The sequence below is a fragment of the Carassius auratus genome, chromosome 41 (assembly GCF_003368295.1).
Source record: "Carassius auratus strain Wakin chromosome 41, ASM336829v1, whole genome shotgun sequence".
Lineage (NCBI taxonomy): Eukaryota > Metazoa > Chordata > Actinopteri > Cypriniformes > Cyprinidae > Carassius > Carassius auratus.
In genome coordinates, this window is record NC_039283.1 from 25,695,170 (window position 1) to 25,713,685 (window position 18,516).

The window sequence follows — 18,516 nt, forward strand, 5'->3', positions numbered from 1 at the left end:
TCATATATGACTATATATATATATATATATATATATATATATATATATATATATATATATATATATATATATATATATATATATAATCTATTATTATATTTATTTGTATTTTATCTGTTTGTCTTTTGTTACTCATTTTTGTATTTTTTGTCATTTTTTTTTCTTTTTGTAAGGTGACCTTGGGTGTTTATAAAGGAGCCATCAAATAAAATGCATTCATTTATTCATTAAATACATTTATCCACTATTCATTAAATATTTGTAATAACCAAAAATTTGTATTTTATTTCATCCAATACATAGTACTGCCATGTTTTTACAGTTTGTTTGACATTTTTACAGTTTTCTAATTTCTTTTTAAAGATTAAAATATTCTGTACATTACAAATTCATACACAAAAAGAAAAAAAAGAAATCTGATATCATCACTGCAGTACCTCCACGGAAATAAAATTAAATAATATCTAAATATAAATCAACACTTTATGTGCTCATTTATTTGCATACAGAAAAATTGTCATAATAAAATAAGTATATTACTTTTTTATTAATGATTTTCTGCTCTGTGTTTAACTGAATTGAGTTATTAAATGCACTTTTTAAAAGAAAATCATGTGTTCATATTGCAGCTGGTGGTTTAGTATGAAGAGGAGGAGCATCAAACTACTTCCTCCAGTCACTGAAAGGGAATGTGATGTGAATTTAACTTTAACTCGTCCTCAGTCCACACAGGGATACAGCACAGTGATTTCTTTAAAAGTGGAAGCTTGTTTTTATTAGGACATGTTTTAATAAGTACATACAGTATAAATACACACAGAAGCACGAGTGATTAAAAATAAGCTTAGTTTCAATCACAACTGAATCAGAAAGTGCAATAATTGACTGAAAACTGAACTCGGTTATCATTTATTCACCTTTCAAACCCATATGCTGTTGTCGTTTTTTACACAATGCAAAAAGGAGAATTTTAGCATCTTCATGCAAGTTTTTTTCACAATAGTAGTCCATTTGATGCATTTTATAAAATAAAATAAAATGCATCCTATGAATCTATAGAGGAATAACAGTATGATATGATGCATGTGCTATATTTCTGAAGTCATTTGACGCTTTGGGGGAGAAATAGACTTTATGTTCACTAATCATCATCATCTTCGTGGATTTTTAGGGAATAAAAGTAAGATCTGTTTCCCAAAGATAAAATCATATGACTGAATATAAGCCAACTTAATATAAATACAGTGTAGGCATCATATAGTGCACAGTTATGGTGTAATTATTAACAGTGTCTGTGCATAAAAAAGCGACACAAAGGTGAATAAATCATCACAGAATTTACATTTTTGCTTTGAGTAATTCTTAAATTCTCTATGAGAAAACAAAGAAGCGCGAAATAATAATCAGAATCTAACAGCCATCTGGGCCATTTCCATCAGTTTCATCTAAAGCATTAAAAATGTGCAGAAATAGTAATACTTTTTTGCATTTTCCAATATGTTTGTTGTTTCCGGTACAAATATCTCAATATCTAAATCAAGATACATTTTGATTGAGATAAAAAAAAAAAAAATGCATAAAAAAATGAGTTCATGCTTAAAAAAAAAAAAAAAAAAACATATCTGCTAACGAAGGCAAAAACTCAGCTTGTTTTCTCTTTAAATTGAGTTGATTTTTCTGTCCCACTGAAAGACATTTGTTCCTGTATTTAAAGCCTGAAATCACTTCATTTCGATAAAAAAAAAACAAAGACTTCATATCTCGTCTCATTTTGCTTGATTTAAAGATGTTTAGATATCCATACTGAAAAAACACAGAAGAAGAGCATCATTTTTTTGAAGCGTGATGTTGTATTGTTTTTATAGTTATAACGAAAAGAGAAACCGTGTTAAAAAGAGAGAGAGAGAGAATCTGTGTTGACTGACAACTACACAGACATTAATCATAACTAGAGAGAGAGAGAGGAGTGACAATGTAATCTCAGTTTGGGCTTCCATCAAACCTAAACTCATCCGACGAGTCTCAAAAGAGCGAAGCACGTGGTGAAGTGATTCCTGCGATCCCTCGCTTTCACTCGTTCTCGAACTTGCTGTACGGATGATCGGAGTCTGGGATGAGACCTGGAAGAGAAGGACAGCAGAGATGAGATCTGTCACGGTCACATGACTCTTATTCATATCCACGTCTCACTGTCTGTCAGCCGTATATGAGAGAGCTTTCATCTTTTAACCCCTCGGTGCTCCACAGGACTCCAGCTCTAATCAGTTCTGAGTTAAAGCAGCAGATAAAATAAACTCTGATGGATGTGTGTTTGCACGAGGGCTGAAGGGAGACGAGAAACCGCTGGACGGAAAGCCGTGGATCACACGTGACCTGTGGGTCGAGAACACGGATGTGACACGCTTACCTTTGACGGATTTATGAAGAATTTTTTTTCTTTTAATTTACCCTTATGACTGGTTTTGTGCTCCAGGGTCACATATGTGTAATATATATGTGTGCGTGTGTGTGTGTGTTGCTGAATTTGAGAAAGACACTCGTTTTAAGAAAACAGCATTTTAAGACATGAATTGTGATTGAAATCTACAGGCACAGTGTTATAAAACAAACACTTAAATGTGTGTTTTTTTTTAGTTTTCTTTCCACGAGTCTGAAAGTGGACATGTTATGGAAGCAAAAAAGATCAAAATCTAAAAAATTAACCAACACTGCTAGTGTCTTGACAAAAAAGCTACTCAGCTGATTTCTAGCAGGTCAGTTTGGTGTTTGTTTTGGACCCTGTTGCTGTGTGACAGAACGTCCTTCGCAGGGCAGACACTCGTGTGTGTGTGTGTGTGTGTGTGTGTGTGTGTGTGTGTGAGTGAGAGAGTATCGGGTCGGAGACGCCCAGTCCCTGATGTACGGACTGCTGAGAGCAGGAGAAACACAACGGAGCCTCCATCCATCATGCTGTCACACACACACACACACACACACACACACACACACACTTCACCACAGGACACACAAGCACACAGCAGAGCCAATGAGGACACGGCCCAGAAACCATCAGTCATAACAGAGCAGCATCACCACATGCTCAGACAATGACTTTTATTCTGTACTCATTAAGTAAAGTTTACGAAAATGACGTTAAGTTTGCAGCAGGATCTGGAAACTATGGAAGCTTGTTCCTGCCATAGGAGTTTTTTTTTGTTTTCATCTCACAATTCTCACTTTCATTCTAAACATTTTGAGAGTTCTGAATTCTGAGTTTGCATCTTGAACTCAGCGGATGAGGAACATGAAGAAGCTGTGGCGGGATGAGAAGAGTCTCGTCATCAGATACAGAGGGATGAAGCTCTCAGAGAGGCTCACATCCTTTGATCTTTATTTCTACTTTCAACATCCTCTTCACCGGCGACCGGCTCACGAGAATGTCAAACAGACGCAGTGCAGCCACACGAATCTTAATGAAATAAAATGAATACATCAATGAATAAAAAAATAGAAAATAAAATAAAAACTACAATACATAAATAAGTAAAAAATACTAAAATAAATCAAATTAAATGAAAAACACTAAAATAATAAACTATATTACTCTAATAAAATGCAAAATAAAAAATAAATTAAATAAAATTAAAATGTATTTAAATAAATATAACATTTGATTTAAGTAAATATCAAATAAATTAAAATAAAAAATAAATAAAAAATACAAAAATAAAAGTAAATGCAATTAAACAGATTCAAATTAAATAGTAAAATAATTAAAATTTTAAGAAAATGGACAATAGATATAAAAAATGAATTAACGAAAGTATAAAAAAAATAAGTAAGTATTTTTTTCTAAATAAATGAAGCAGTGTGTTGGAAGACAAAGGCTCTTCTTCAGCTTGTCTCAAGGTCGTGTGGTTTTCTGCTGGTCTTTGCGCAGCAGCTGTGAGGGTTCGTCCTCCGCTGCGGCTTCAGTGACCTGCTCTCACTTTCTCTCACTCTCACGCACCACAGGAGCTGCGATCGCAGGCGCCGAACACATTTACATTTCACCTCATTCCTCTGTAGCACCGGGACGCGATCCGGGCCTTTGCCACCACATAAATTACAGCCCTTCTCAGCCTCACCAGCGCTAATTAGCACGGAGTTAATCAAGCAGGAGTCAAGCACCCCGTCTGATGCTTTTTCACCTGTTATTGCTGGAGGACGGGTTCAATTAGGAAAAGCTCAGTTCTACTCAAATCCTTTTGCAATTTTTGCATCTGCTTTAAAACATTATTTTCTTAATGTGTAGCATCTTCTGAATTATGTTATTCAGGCAATGACTGAAATTTTTTGTAAACGCAATCTGATGAAATATGCATGTGCCGTTTTCTGCGTTGCACAGATAAGTGATCTTTAATAATGAACTGAAGGACATGTTATTATGTGTCTGTGTGCATCTGTTAAAGGCTAATCAAGGTCTTAATTTATAAATAATTAGTAAACTAATTTTGCTTTCAACAGAGCAATTAGAACTAATATACTACTGCTATCTATTAAAGCAACCGTTTGCATTAGTATTTATGGAAGCTTATTTCTGCCATTGAATAAAAATATAAAAAAGGTAACTGTGACTTCTTATCTCATAATCCTATCACTTGCAATATGTCACAAATCAGACTGTTTTTCTCAGAATTGCAATTCCAACTACATTTCGTAATTCATTTTTTGTCTTTTTTCATAGTTTTGTGTTTACATCTAACAATGCAGATTTTTTCATATCGCAATTCTTACTTTTCTAGAAAAGTTTTTTGTTTACATCTCGCAATTCTTATTTCGTAGAGTTTTACGTCTACATCTCGCAATTCTTATTTCATAGAGTTTTACATCTACATCTCGCAGTTCTTATTTCATAAAGTTTTACGTCTACATCTCGCAGTTCTTATTTCGTAAAGTTTTACATCTACATCTCGCAATTCTTATTTCGTAGAGTTTTATGTTTTCATCTCGCAATTCTTATTTCGTAAAGTTTTATGTCTACATCTCGCAATTCTTAATTCATAGAGTTTTATGTTTACATCTCGCAATACTTATTTCGTAGAGTTTTACGTCTACATCTCACAATTCTTATTTCATAGAGTTTTACATCTACATCTCGCAGTTCTTATTTCGTAAAGTTTTACGTCTACATCTCGCAATTCTTATTTCGTAGAGTTTAATGTTTACATCTCGCAATTCTTATTTCGCAGAGTTTTACGTCTACATCTCGCAATTCTTCTTTCATAGAGTTTTACGTCTACATCTCGCAGTTCTTATTTCGTAAAGTTTTACGTCTACATCTCGCAATTCTTATTTCGTAGAGTTTTATGTTTACATCTCGCAACTCTTTTTTCATAGAGTTTTAAATCTACATCACGCAATTCTTATTTTGTAGAGTTTTACGTCTACATCTCGCAATTCTGACTTTTTCGTAGTTTTGCGTTTACATCTCGTAATTCTGATGTACGATATGTAAACTCTGAATACTAGAATGAAAAAATCTGAATGGTGAGAAGAAAATAAAAATCACAATTCTTCCATGAGTATAATCTCTACTCGTCCTCTGCCGAGGCCACATCAGCATTGATCAGGCAGTGTTGGGACGCGGTGCACGAGTCGATCAGAAAGCAAAGTGTTCCTCTATCAGACTATAATTAAAGAACACTTTATCTGCTGAATAAAGCATTATTGAGACCAACACAAGGAACCAGATCAATAAAGACCTGTGTTACAACATCTACACATGATGTCCTGTAATCAGCCAAAAGTTAACAACTGAAGATGTATTAGCTAATACAAGAAATCTTTGCAGAAGCACTTTGTAATTGTGCCAGTCTGAGTCCCAGGCATAATTATTGATGCAATTATCTCCAGTTAATTCTTTAACAGGAACAGCTCAAATACATCAGTGAGTGTACAAACATGGGACACACAATCTGCTGACCATGTTTGTAGTACACACACACACACACACACACACACGTTTGTGTGTGTGAACACTACCAAGATAGGGGTCAGGTTTTTTTGTTTTTTTTGTTTTTTGAAAGAAAGAAATATTTTTATTCTTTAAAGATGCATTTAATTGCTCAAAAGAGCCAGTAAATACATTTATAATGTTAAAATATTTCTATTTCATATAAATGATGTCTGTGACATTCATCTGTGAATGTATCACAGTTTTCACAAAAATATTGTGCAGAACGACAGAACGAATCAGAAATGTTTCTTGAGCAGTAAATCATCATATTTTCATGATTTCTGAAGATCATGTGACGCTGAAGACTGGAGGAATGATGCTGAAAATACAGCTGTGCATCACAGAAATAAATTACACTTTAACACAGATTCACACAGAAAACAGATGTTTTACATTGTAATAATATTTCACAGTTTCTACTGTATTTTTGATCAAATAGATGCAGCCTGGGTGAGCAAAAGATAAAAAAATCTTACAGACCCCCAAAGGTTTTAACGCCACAGAATGAATTTCATTGTAAAACATTTTAAAATCTAGGACACATTCAAATAATCTAAAATGTGAACAGGTTTTAGTCACTACATCATTCCCATAGTTTTATTTCATAGCATTTATGACACTTTCTAAAATGCAGAAAAGAGTCATAATGTGTAGATATGACTGAACTCTTGTGAACTGTAATGACAGAAGCACAGGACTGATGTGACTTACCATACTTCTTACGGATTTCATCATGTTTCACCTTCCTCTCCGCCTTCCTGCAACAGACAGTAACCAGAGATGAGTGATAGCTTTTTACAGACATGACAGGATTATACAGATTTTTTAAACAAAATACTGCATTTCCATTCCATTTGCATAATTTGAGCTGTATTTTATTTTTTTGGAGAAAATTTGAAGAAATTCTGACTTTGTCACACAGTTTTACATTTAAATCTCGCAATTCTGTCTTTTTTCATTGAGTTTTACGTCTATATCTCGCAATTCTTATTTTGTAGAGCTTTACGTCTACATCTCACAATTCTGACTTTTTTGTAGAGTTTTAAGTTTACACCTATCAATTCTTACTTTTTCGTAGAGTTTTACGCTTACATCTGTCAATTCTGACTTTTTCATAGAATTTTACGCTTACATCGCTCAATTCTTACTTTTTCGGAGAGTTTTACGCTTACATCGCTCAATTCTGACTTTTTCGTAGAGTTTTACGCTTACATCTCTCAATTCTGACTTTTTCGTAGAATTTTACGCTTACATCGCTCAATTCTTACTTTTTCGGAGAGTTTTACGCTTACATCGCTCAATTCTGACTTTTTCGTAGAGTTTTACGCTTACATCCGTCAATTCTGACTTTTTCGTAGAGTTTTACGCTTACATCCCTCAATTCTGACTTTTTCGTAGAGTTTTACGCTTACATCCCTCAATTCTGACTTTTTCGTAGAGTTTTACGCTTACATCTCACAATTCTGACTTTTTCGTAGAGTTTTACGCTTACATCTGTCAATTCTTACTTTTTCGTAGAGTTTTACGCTTACATCTCTCAATTCTTACTTTTTCGTAGAGTTTTACGCTTACATCTCTCAATTCTTACTTTTTCGTAGAGTTTTACGCTTACATCTCGCAATTCTTACTTTTTCGTAGAGTTTTACGCTTACATCTGTCAATTCTGACTTTTTCGAAGAGTTTTACGCTTACATCTCTCAATTCTTACTTTTTCGTAGAGTTTTACGCTTACATCTCTCAATTTTAACTTTTTCGTAGAGTTTTACGCTTACATCTCTCAGTTCTTACTTTTTCGTAGAGTTTTACGCTTACATCGCTCAATTCTTACTTTTTCGTAGAGTTTTACGCTTACATCTCGCAATTCTTACTTTTTCGTAGAGTTTTACGCTTACATCTCTCACTTCTTACTTTTTTGTAGAGTTTTACGCTTACATCTCTCAATTCTTGCTTTTTCGTAGAGTTTTACACTTACATCTCACAATTCTTACTTTTTCTTCAAAATTCTTATTTCGTACAATTTTACATTTATATTTCACAATTCTGACTTTTTTCTTAGAAATTTACTTTTCATATCTTGCATTTCTGTTTTTCTCTCAGAATTCTAATGTTATGTCCAATACAAATTCTGAATCATGTAAAACCATTACAAGAACAACAAATTAAACTCATAACCTGGATTCAATTTACGCAACCAAAACTGCTCAACTGAAAACCAAATCCTGTAGAGCAGCACATGGGCGGCAGTAAATGATTCACAGTGAGTTCATGTCTTTGTTTAAGGCCATCCATTCCTTCACAGGCTCGTCATAAATAAGAGCAGCAGTGTTTTATGGGTGTGTGACATACGAGCAGCGCTATACAACACCAACCGCTCGCCCTGCATCATTCATCCTCTCTACAGCCCACATAGAAGATGGGGTGGGCCTCCAGACGAACTTGCGGCTGCTTCATACCCGTATAAATCAGCCAGAGCTTTATGAGCAGCTGATCTGTGAACAATCACTGGAGTCATTAGCCATCTGTTGCTGCTTCCACAATCCTGAACAAAGCAGCACAACAATAACTCCACCGGCTAGAGTTCTACCAGTGTCTGTCTGTTACAGATCAAAGAATGCTAAAAGTTCAGATCAACAGTGAATAAAACTAAGGTTTATTAAAAGAGAAAGCCTTACTTATGTTCAAAAGTTGGTGTCAGCAAGTTTTTTTTATGCTCTTGAAAGTCTCTTCTGCTCACCAAGGCTGCATTTATTTGATCAAAATGATAATAAAAATTTTGAAATATTATTATAACCTAAAACAGCTGTTTACTATGTGAATCTCTGTTTAACTGTAATTTATTTCTGTGATGCTCCGCTGTATTTCCAGCATCATTCCTCCAGTCTTCAGTGTCACATGATCTTCAGAAATCATGAAAATATGATGATTTACTGCTCAAGAAACATTTCTGATTATTATCAATGTTGAAAACAGTCGTGCTGCACAATATTTTTGTGGAAACTGTGATACATTTTATTTTTCAGAACTCTTTGATTAATATAAAATTAAAATTATTTGAAATATAAATATTATAATAAATGTCTATATCTGTAACTTTTGATCAATTCAATAAATCCTTGAGGAATAAAAATATTATTTTATAAAATCTTACTGACCCCAAACTTTTGAATAAAATATTATGTATATTTAAACAGCATATAAAGGTACAATTCACACAATCAACATGAAACACCAAGTGAAAAGGACATTAAAAGAGAAAAATAATGTACTTTTAATATTAATAACATTAACTGATGCAACTTTTTAATGTAAAATGTTTTAAATAATGTTGGATTTAAAATTAACGAAGTTTAATCATTTTTATAAAGTACGTTAACTCATGTTAACTTCAAATTTAAAATAAATTACAGAAATAAAAAACATATATGTAAAAACTAATTAAAATAATAAATAATACGTAGACAATAAAGATTACAATTATACTATAAATAAATTATATATTTTATGTTTTGTAAATAAAAACAGATAATGTATAAAAACTAAATATTATGAAAAAAAATATAGACATAAGATGTAAATCTAAATTTAAAATAAAACAGAAAATATATAAAAACTCATTTAAAACATGAATTAATACTAGACATAATAAAGATGAAAAAATACTAAAACATATAAATAATATTAACAGATATTTTACTTTTGATGTTAATAATGTATAAGTAAATGTTGAAATGAAAATTAACTTTAGTAAATGCAATAATAAAGTATTTGAATTATTGATTCATGTTAACTAATGCAGTTAACTAATGTTAACAAAGAAAACCTTACTGTAAAGTGTTATGAAACTAACCACTAAACTTCTGATTCTGATACTGCTTACCAACCCTGTTTCTGTCAATCTTTCAGTTCTTCTTACACAAAACAAGAAACTAAAATATAACAAGATACTAAATATTCTCTCCATATATGTTCAAGGACATCATAATGCACTGTGCTTCTGTTAGCAATAATAATTCAACACTAAAGAAGCCCATCAGGCTGTTCTTTGTTGTGACAGACGTAAAATGCTGAATAGAAGCACATTGGTACATCAGATGCATCACACACAATCGGCCGAGACCCTGCAGATATATCTGATCTCCGTTAATCTGAGCTCTCCAGTTCAAAAGGAGATTCCTGCTTCCTCCCGAGTGTCTGACACAGAAGTGACCTTGTTAGTGCAGCACAGCTGCTGAAAGCCCTACAGACATATTTACACACAACACACGTAATCATTAAAGCACCGAGACACACACACACACACGCATTACGTGCCCAAATCCACTTCAGGTGCTTTAAAAAAAAACTTCTACTGTGAAACGTCAAAATTTTCCGTCAAATTCTGCCGTTTTGAATTGAAAGTTGCTCTGTTATTTACGTGATTAAATGTAATTCATAATTATTGTGACCACAGTAGCATTTCTCTGTCAAGCGTTATCTACATAATTAGGAATACAACTGAAATTTAATGGGTGCATATCGTAAAATAAAAATATAATGTGAAGTTCAGATTGATTACAAAAAATAATTTATTTTATCTTGTTTTATATTAATTTATTTAATTCCTTTACCATTACCATGGTGGTCTGATCTTAATATTTTCCTCAAAACAGAACAAATAAAAATTTAGTTTCAATTTGACGGCACCCATTCACTTTAGAGCAAGTGATGCAATGCTACATTTCTCCAAATCTGATGAAGAAACAAACTAATTCTCATGTTGTATGAACTGATGGTGAAGACATTTTCACCAAATGTAAATTTTTGGGTGTACTACTCCTTTAACATTTACTACTAAATTGACGACAACAAAAGATTTACGTACCGTTCTTCTGATCGCTGCTTGATCTCCTCTCTTCTCCGGGCAAATTGCTCATCATCACGGTCAAAACTAAAAATATAAAACGAAAGCCAATTCAGAATACTATACTAGTACGCTAATGATGAGTCACGTCGGAATTGCTTTAATTACGTTAAGTTTACAAAACTCAAAATTGATCAGCATATTTATGAAATCGCAGAATTCACGTGACATCAGACTGGCAGCTATTTATTAAAGAAAACGAAGAGTTGGGTTATTATTTGGATTAATTATTGTGCTCTCAAATCTGCACATGGATTTATTCTGGGGGTATGAACAGTGGCTCTAGAACGGGAACATGAACAACCAGTAATTACAATAATACTGTGACCTTTACATCATCGCTGAAATGGAAACCACATGAAACAATAAACAACAATAAAACATAATTTGAGAAGAAAAACTGAAACTGTGATCTGTCCTCGAGCTGTAAAACAACACGTCTCTGAGCCGTTCTAAATATCACAGAAACAAAGGATCGTCACATGAAGCTGAATAAGCATTAACGAGAGATAGAAGAAGTGAATCTACTTCTGTATGCAAGGCACGTCTTCATGAAATCATCTGTGATTGACAGACAGAGGTGTCCTTTTCATCTCCACAGATACAGAACGGCCGCTTTAAAAATTATCTCTTTGGGGGGAAACGCCAAATCTTGTGCTATTTTTAATGAATGAATAAATAAATGCAATACAAAATGCATTTGTGTTTATTAACCCTATAAAGCCTACTGGCCTCTTAAGGATCAATATGATCAAAATGTAATTTTTCCCCTCACGTCTTCTGTCTCTGATTGATAGTTTAGAGTCTTTTTTCCCAGTCAAAGCTCTTTCAGTGTAATTGTACAAGTGTCCAGCTTCAGCTCAACTCAAAACTTTCCTGATTGTGATCAAGTAAAGGTCAGAATAAGGTCAGTGATATCTCCAGATGAACTCTTCCTGGACTGAAGCAGCTCAGCTTTACTTGATTCTCCATCAATCATGTTTTAGAGTCTCAGATCTGATCCTCAGGATCTTTTGAGGAGCATTTGTTTCCAGAAGCTTTACTTTCACTGTTCCTCAGCGGAGGAATGATCTTCACAAACCTCCAGAACATCTCACATCTTCTGAGGAGCCTTGATTTCTTCAGCTCTCAGTCACTGTGTTATATGTTTGGATCTTTTACATCTCATCTCATTACTGGAGTTATAGAGTGATATTTAGATCAGTTTATGTCAGTATCTGCTCTACTGTTAGAAAGATCTCACTGATTTACATAAAAAAATCATGTCAATATCAGCATCTGCAGCAAATTTTTTATTTTTGCTAAGTTTGAGTCTGAATAAAATTCTGCAGTTTTTTTCTCCATATTCTAAGTTTTCTCGAATTTCTGAGTTTACATCTGAAAGTTATTAAAAAATTTCTCGCAATTCAGAGTTTGTCAGGTAATTCAGACTTTTAGAATTCAGAGTTTATATCCAATAATTCTAACAGTTTAGACTTTTTTACAAAAATTCTGAGTTTATATCCAAAGGTTTTGACTTTTATTTCCTCAATTCTGAGTGTATTTCCAATAGTTTTTACTTTTATTTGCAATTCTGATTTTATTTCCAACAGTTTAGAGTTTTATTTTCGCAATTCTGAGTTTATATCCAAAAGTTTAGACTTTTATTTTCACAATTCTGAGTTTATGTTCAACAGTTTAGACTTTTTTCGCAATTCTGAATTCATGTTCAAAAGTTTAGACTTTTATTCCCAATTCTGAGTTTGTCCAAAAGTTTATACTTTTATTTTCGCAATTCTGAGTTTATATCCGACAGTATATACTTTTATTCGCAATTCTGAGTTTAAATCCGACAGTATATACTTTTATTCGCAATTCTGAGTTTATATCCAAAAGTTTAGACTTTTATTTTCACAATTCTGAGTTTATGTTCAACAGTTTAGACTTTTTTCGCAATTCTGAATTCATGTTCAACAGTTTAGACTTTTATTCGCAATTCTGAGTTTATTTCCAACAGTATAGAATTTTCGTAATTCTGAGTTTATATCCAAAAGTTTAGACTTTTATTTTCGCAATTCTGAGTTTATGTTCAACAGTTTAGAATTTTCGCAATTCTGAGTTTATATCCAAAAGTTTAGACTTTTATTTTCGCAATTCTGAGTTTATTTACAACAGTTTAGAATTTTCGCAATTCTGAGTTTATGTCCAAAAGTTTAGACTTTTATTTTCGCAATTCTGAGTTTATTTACAACAGTTTAGAATTTTCGCAATTCTGAGTTTATGTCCAAAAGTTTAGACTTTTATTTTCGCAATTCTGAGTTTATTTACAACAGTTTAGAATTTTCGCAATTCTGAGTTTATATCCGACAGTATATACTTTTATTCGCAATTCTGAGTTTATATCCAAAAGTTTAGACTTTTATTTTCACAATTCTGAGTTTATGTTCAACAGTTTAGACTTTTTTCGCAATTCTGAGTTTATTTCCAACAGTATAGAATTTTCGCAATTCTGAGTTTATATCCAAAAGTTTAGACTTTTATTTTCGCAATTCTGAGTTTATGTTCAACAGTTTAGAATTTTCGCAATTCTGAGTTTATGTCCAAAAGTTTAGACTTTTATTTTCGCAATTCTGAGTTTATGTTCAACAGTTTAGACTTTTTTCGCAATTCTGAATTCATGTTCAACAGTTTAGACTTTTATTTGCAATTCTGAGTTTATTTCCAACAGTATAGAATTTTCGTAATTCTGAGTTTATATCCAAAAGTTTAGACTTTTATTTTCGCAATTCTGAGTTTATGTTCAACAGTTTAGAATTTTCGCAATTCTGAGTTTATATCCAAAAGTTTAGACGTTTATTTTCGCAATTCTGAGTTTATTTACAACAGTTTAGAATTTTCGCAATTCTGAGTTTATGTCCAAAAGTTTAGACTTTTATTTTCGCAATTCTGAGTTTATTTACAACAGTTTAGAATTTTCGCAATTCTGAGTTTATGTCCAAAAGTTTAGACTTTTATTTTCGCAATTCTGAGTTTATTTACAACAGTTTAGAATTTTCGCAATTCTGAGTTTATATCCGACAGTATAGAATTTTCGCAATTCTGAGTTTATATCCAAAAGTTTAGACTTTTATTTTCGCAATTCTGAGTTAATGTCCAAAAGTTTAGACTTTTATTCTCGCAATTCTGAGTTTATGTTCAACAGTTTTGACTTTTATTTTCGCAATTCTGAGTTTATGTCCAACAGTTTTGACTTTTATTCGCAATTCAGAGTTTATTTCCAAAAGTTTAGACTTTCATTTTCGCAATTCTGAGTTTATGTCCAACAGTTTAGAATAATAAAAAAAAAAAAATATATATATATATATATATATATATATATATATATATATATATATATATATATATATATATATAATTATTATTTTTTTATATATATATATATATATATATATATATATTTTCTAAAGGTTCAGTAAACTGTTCCATTTTTAAAATAACATTTTTCTGACTATTAGGGCTCCTGGGTTCAATGAACTGCTGAGTTTCACAAACGGAGATCTGGCAGGGCTTTAAAAGGTTCAACTTTGGCCACAGAACACAAGGCAGCTCTGAGGTGGAAGTGAAAGCTGTTAGTGTGAAAAGAGGCTGATATGAGAGTTGTGTCTGTGGAGGTCAGACCTGGACGAGCGTCTGCGTTTACAGCAGCAGCAGCAGCAGCAGACGGTGACAGCCAGCAGCAGAATCCCACACACCACAGCCATCGCGATGATCAGAGCCTCGAAGTTCACTGAAACAACATCACAACACTGAAGATCAGAGACACTACTGACACCTGCTGGACGTTCACTGACGCTAACACCGTTCTCATGAAAGAGGAGTCATGCAGTTTTTTTATTATTAATCATGTGAGAGTGAGCAATATAACTGCATCATGTAGATTATATATTACAACACAATCAAGTGAGTTTTGACCTAGAAAAGATCCATAAAAATAGTTTTTTAGTAAAAGAATGTAACTATGTTTGTATGGTATGTATGGAGTAATTTTACTTTTGTCTTCTCATATCTCAAACACCTTCTGAAAAAACATGAATATGAACGTCTATTGATGAACCATATCAACCAATCACATTTAGCACTATTTTCATAATTTAAAGTAAAATATATTTTATTTGTATATTTTTTTAAGAGTCATTTTTATGTTGCTTTGATAAACATTTTTTCATAAACTTTGACTTTTTGAGCAATCGTGAGTTATAAATAAGAAAAATGTTAATTATATTCTATTCTCTCCAATGGGGTTAATATCATTACTTTTCAGATTTTATATATATATATATATATATATATATATATATATATATATATATATATATATATATATATAGGACTTTTTTGGTGTGGTTATGTCTAATTTGAATAATTTTTTGGTAAATGCAATAATACAATTTTAACATTCAACATTTTTTGAAAAGTTTTTAGATGCTTTCAGTTGAAAAATATTAACTGCCCCAGAATGCAACTATATTTACAAAAAAAAAAGAAAAAGAAAAAAAGGAAATGGTGTAGAAACTATTCATTTTCAGAATTAATTATAAAGAAATGGCAGGTAAAACACTGACCTCAAAAATAAATCTTTAAAATAGAAAGAATACAAAATACTCTAGGCTAATTATCTTTATTTTATTTACAACTTCAAAAAAATATTTTTTTTACAGTGTACGAAACAGGCTTAATATTGTTCTTTCTTTTGATTTTGGGATGAAATATGAGCAGGGGATTTTGCTCGCATCCAGCATGATTTCATGTTCAATGTTTTAAGTGACTCTGAGTGAATGTCAGGTAAGAGATAAGATGTTTTATGACTTTAAGAGACGCCACACGACACATTTGAGACTTTCACTGTAGAAGTGAGAAACAACCGGCTGTTCATTACCACTAAATAAAACCTCACAGGGACTTTTATTTTGATGACGATTATTTAGTATCATATATTAAATAATAATTATAATATTTATTTTACTGAAATAAAAAATCACAGATGAGTGTTCCGTTATACTGTGTTCTGGACGACACTCATTTTAATATTTAACCTATGAATGCCAAGATTAGCCAATCAGGAGCAAGTATTCTAGAGTTCCGCATAGTAATGACTGTACTGTCCTCAGGCCGTGATAAATGTTCCTCTATCGTTGTGAGGAAGTTAAACGGGGATTTCCAGACATGAATGTAAAGCTCCCTTCATCAATGTGAGAGTGTTGCTTCTATCGGCTCGACAGCTGCTGTACTTCAGAGATCAGCAGGTATATTTAACCAGTTGTGTGCATCTTCATGAAGGTGAACTCACCCCAGCAAACACCCCATCGAGCCTGAGAGAGTTTACACAGCGACGCCGGAGGAATCACATACGAGACCGGATAATCTGAGCAGCTGCTGTTCGTCTGGCACCACAAACACTGCAGGGGGGAAATATTATTATTATCATTATTATTAATGTTGATGACATCCCCTAGGATGTTAGAGGGAAAAGTATTATTATTATCATTATTATTATTATTAATGACATCATCCAGTGTTTTAAAAAAAAACTATTATTATTATTATTATTATTATTATTATTAATGACATCCTTCGATAGGTTTCAAAAATATTTATTATTATTATTATAATAGATGTTATTGTTAATAACATCCTCCAGAATGTTAGAAAAATATGTATTATTATTATTATTATTATTATTGAATGACATGCTCAAGGAAATTATTAAAACATTTATTATTATTATTATTATTTTAATTATTATTATTATTAACATCCTCTTGGATGTTACTAAAATTATTATTATTATTATTAATTACATCTTCTTGAATGTACAAAATATGTATTATTATTATTATTATTATTATTATTATTATTATTATTATTGAATGACATGCTCAAGGAAATTATTAAAACATTAATTATTATTATTATTTTAATTATTATTATTATTAACATCCTCTTGGATGTTACTAAAATTATTATTATTATTTCTTATTATTATTATTATTATTATTATTATTGACATCCTCTAGGATGTTTATAAAACATTTATTATTATTATTATTGTTATTAATTACATTTCAGAATGTTAAAAAAATATTTTTTTATTATTATTATTTTTGTTGTTGTTGTTATTCACATCTTCTAAGATGTTACTAAAATAATAATTATTATTATTATTATTATTATTATTATTAATGACATCCTTCAGAATGTTACAAAAAACATATTATTATTATTATTGACATTCTCTAGGATGTTACAAAAATATTTATTAATTTTATTATCATTAATGACACCCTCAACATACATTAATTTTTTTTTTGTTTATGACATCCTCCAGGACTATACAAAAAACTATTATTATTATCATCATTATTGACGTCTTCTAGGATGTTACAAATGAATTCTGTGATGTTTGTTTGCATTGTTTTTTTCTGTCACTAAACCATTCATATCGTCTGAAAAAAAATAAGTTTATTTCAAAAGATGCTTAAAACAAACTGCTATCGATAATTATCAGGTTATAATTAATCAGATCCACAAATTACAATATTAATTTTCCAAAGGTCCAGGAAGAAGTGCAGAAACCCGAATAATCAAGAGTAAAGGAGCGTCATGTGATCTCACCGAAACATTGGCGAGGCACGTCTCACAGGAAGTCTGAGTGTTGCATGCTGGGAAGACACAGAAGAATGAAAAACTCACTCCAATCAGATAAAAAACAGGTTCACAGTCAAAATAAAGAGCAGGATTTGTCCAAACACTGATCTGGATGAGCAGACGGCTCATAAAGTATAACTTTATGCATAATATAGTGCTACTATAAATATATCACATCACATCCTGGATTAACAATCTTGAATGATAAATAAAGTAAAAACAAAGTCCCTTGAAATATACTCTGAATACACAACTTTTATTGATATTGATTACAACTTTCAATGTCTTTATATCAATGACTAATAGTGACTTAATAATTAAAATGTGACCGTTCTATAGTAAACACAATCAATACATTCGGGTGAATAGAAATATACTTGTGCTATAATAGTAATTTATTGAAATATATTTACATGTTACATTTAACAATAGAGATGCATGATAAAAAAGAAGATAGATTCGGGTGAACACATACGTTTGTGGACAGCCGGAGGAGTTGTAGGTGTGATTATTGTTGATTTTGAAGTTGTTGTTGTTGCTTCAGAAAGACTGAATGCGACACACATCAGCAGGAAGCTAAACATAGACACAATCACTCGCGATTTATCCATATCGGAGAGGAACTGACGGTTTGTACAGCAGACGGGTGTTGAGTTTGTTTTTTAAGCTATTAAATATTGAATTCGACTGCACACAAATCTCTAAAACTCTCTCTAACACGCAACCGAAACCATCGAGAGATCGAAAACACGGAAACGCAAGGACGCAGCTGACGCTCTGCTGTTGCCTTCAAAATAAAAGTCCTACAAGAAAACATAACCATAAAAGTACAGGCACCAGCACCACACTATGCAGACCCAGTCCGGCATGTCAAAAATAAATAAATAAATAATTTAATTAATTAAATCTTTGCTTTGATAAGTCAGACTTTAGGACTCATAATTTTATAAGATGA

At 31.9% G+C, this 18,516-nt stretch overlaps 1 protein-coding gene across 1 annotated transcript; it reads right to left on the reverse strand.

Annotated features, from left to right (window-relative positions):
* Positions 1-748: 748 nt before the first annotated feature.
* Positions 749-18,346, reverse strand: LOC113059407 (pituitary tumor-transforming gene 1 protein-interacting protein-like). The gene is made up of 7 exons (XM_026227877.1): positions 18,037-18,346; positions 17,529-17,575; positions 16,204-16,312; positions 14,535-14,643; positions 10,839-10,904; positions 6,689-6,735; positions 749-2,120 (listed from the first exon to the last, which is right to left on the reverse strand). Exons 1-7 carry the CDS (start codon positions 18,170-18,172, stop codon positions 2,071-2,073), a joined length of 564 nt encoding a protein of 187 aa, XP_026083662.1. The 5' UTR covers positions 18,173-18,346; the 3' UTR covers positions 749-2,070.
* Positions 18,347-18,516: the final 170 nt, after the last annotated feature.

Excerpts from the sequence above, each read along its gene's own strand:
- LOC113059407 (XM_026227877.1), bottom strand. The coding sequence starts at position 18,172 with ATGGATAAATCGCGAGTGATTGTGTCTATGTTTAGCTTCCTGCTGATG. Across the intron at positions 17,576-18,036 it reads TCCTCCGGCTGTCCACAAAC|CATGCAACACTCAGACTTCC; the intron begins GTATGTGTTCAC and ends GTGTCTTCCCAG. Across the intron at positions 2,121-6,688 it reads TGAAATCCGTAAGAAGTATG|GTCTCATCCCAGACTCCGAT; the intron begins GTAAGTCACATC and ends CTTCTCTTCCAG.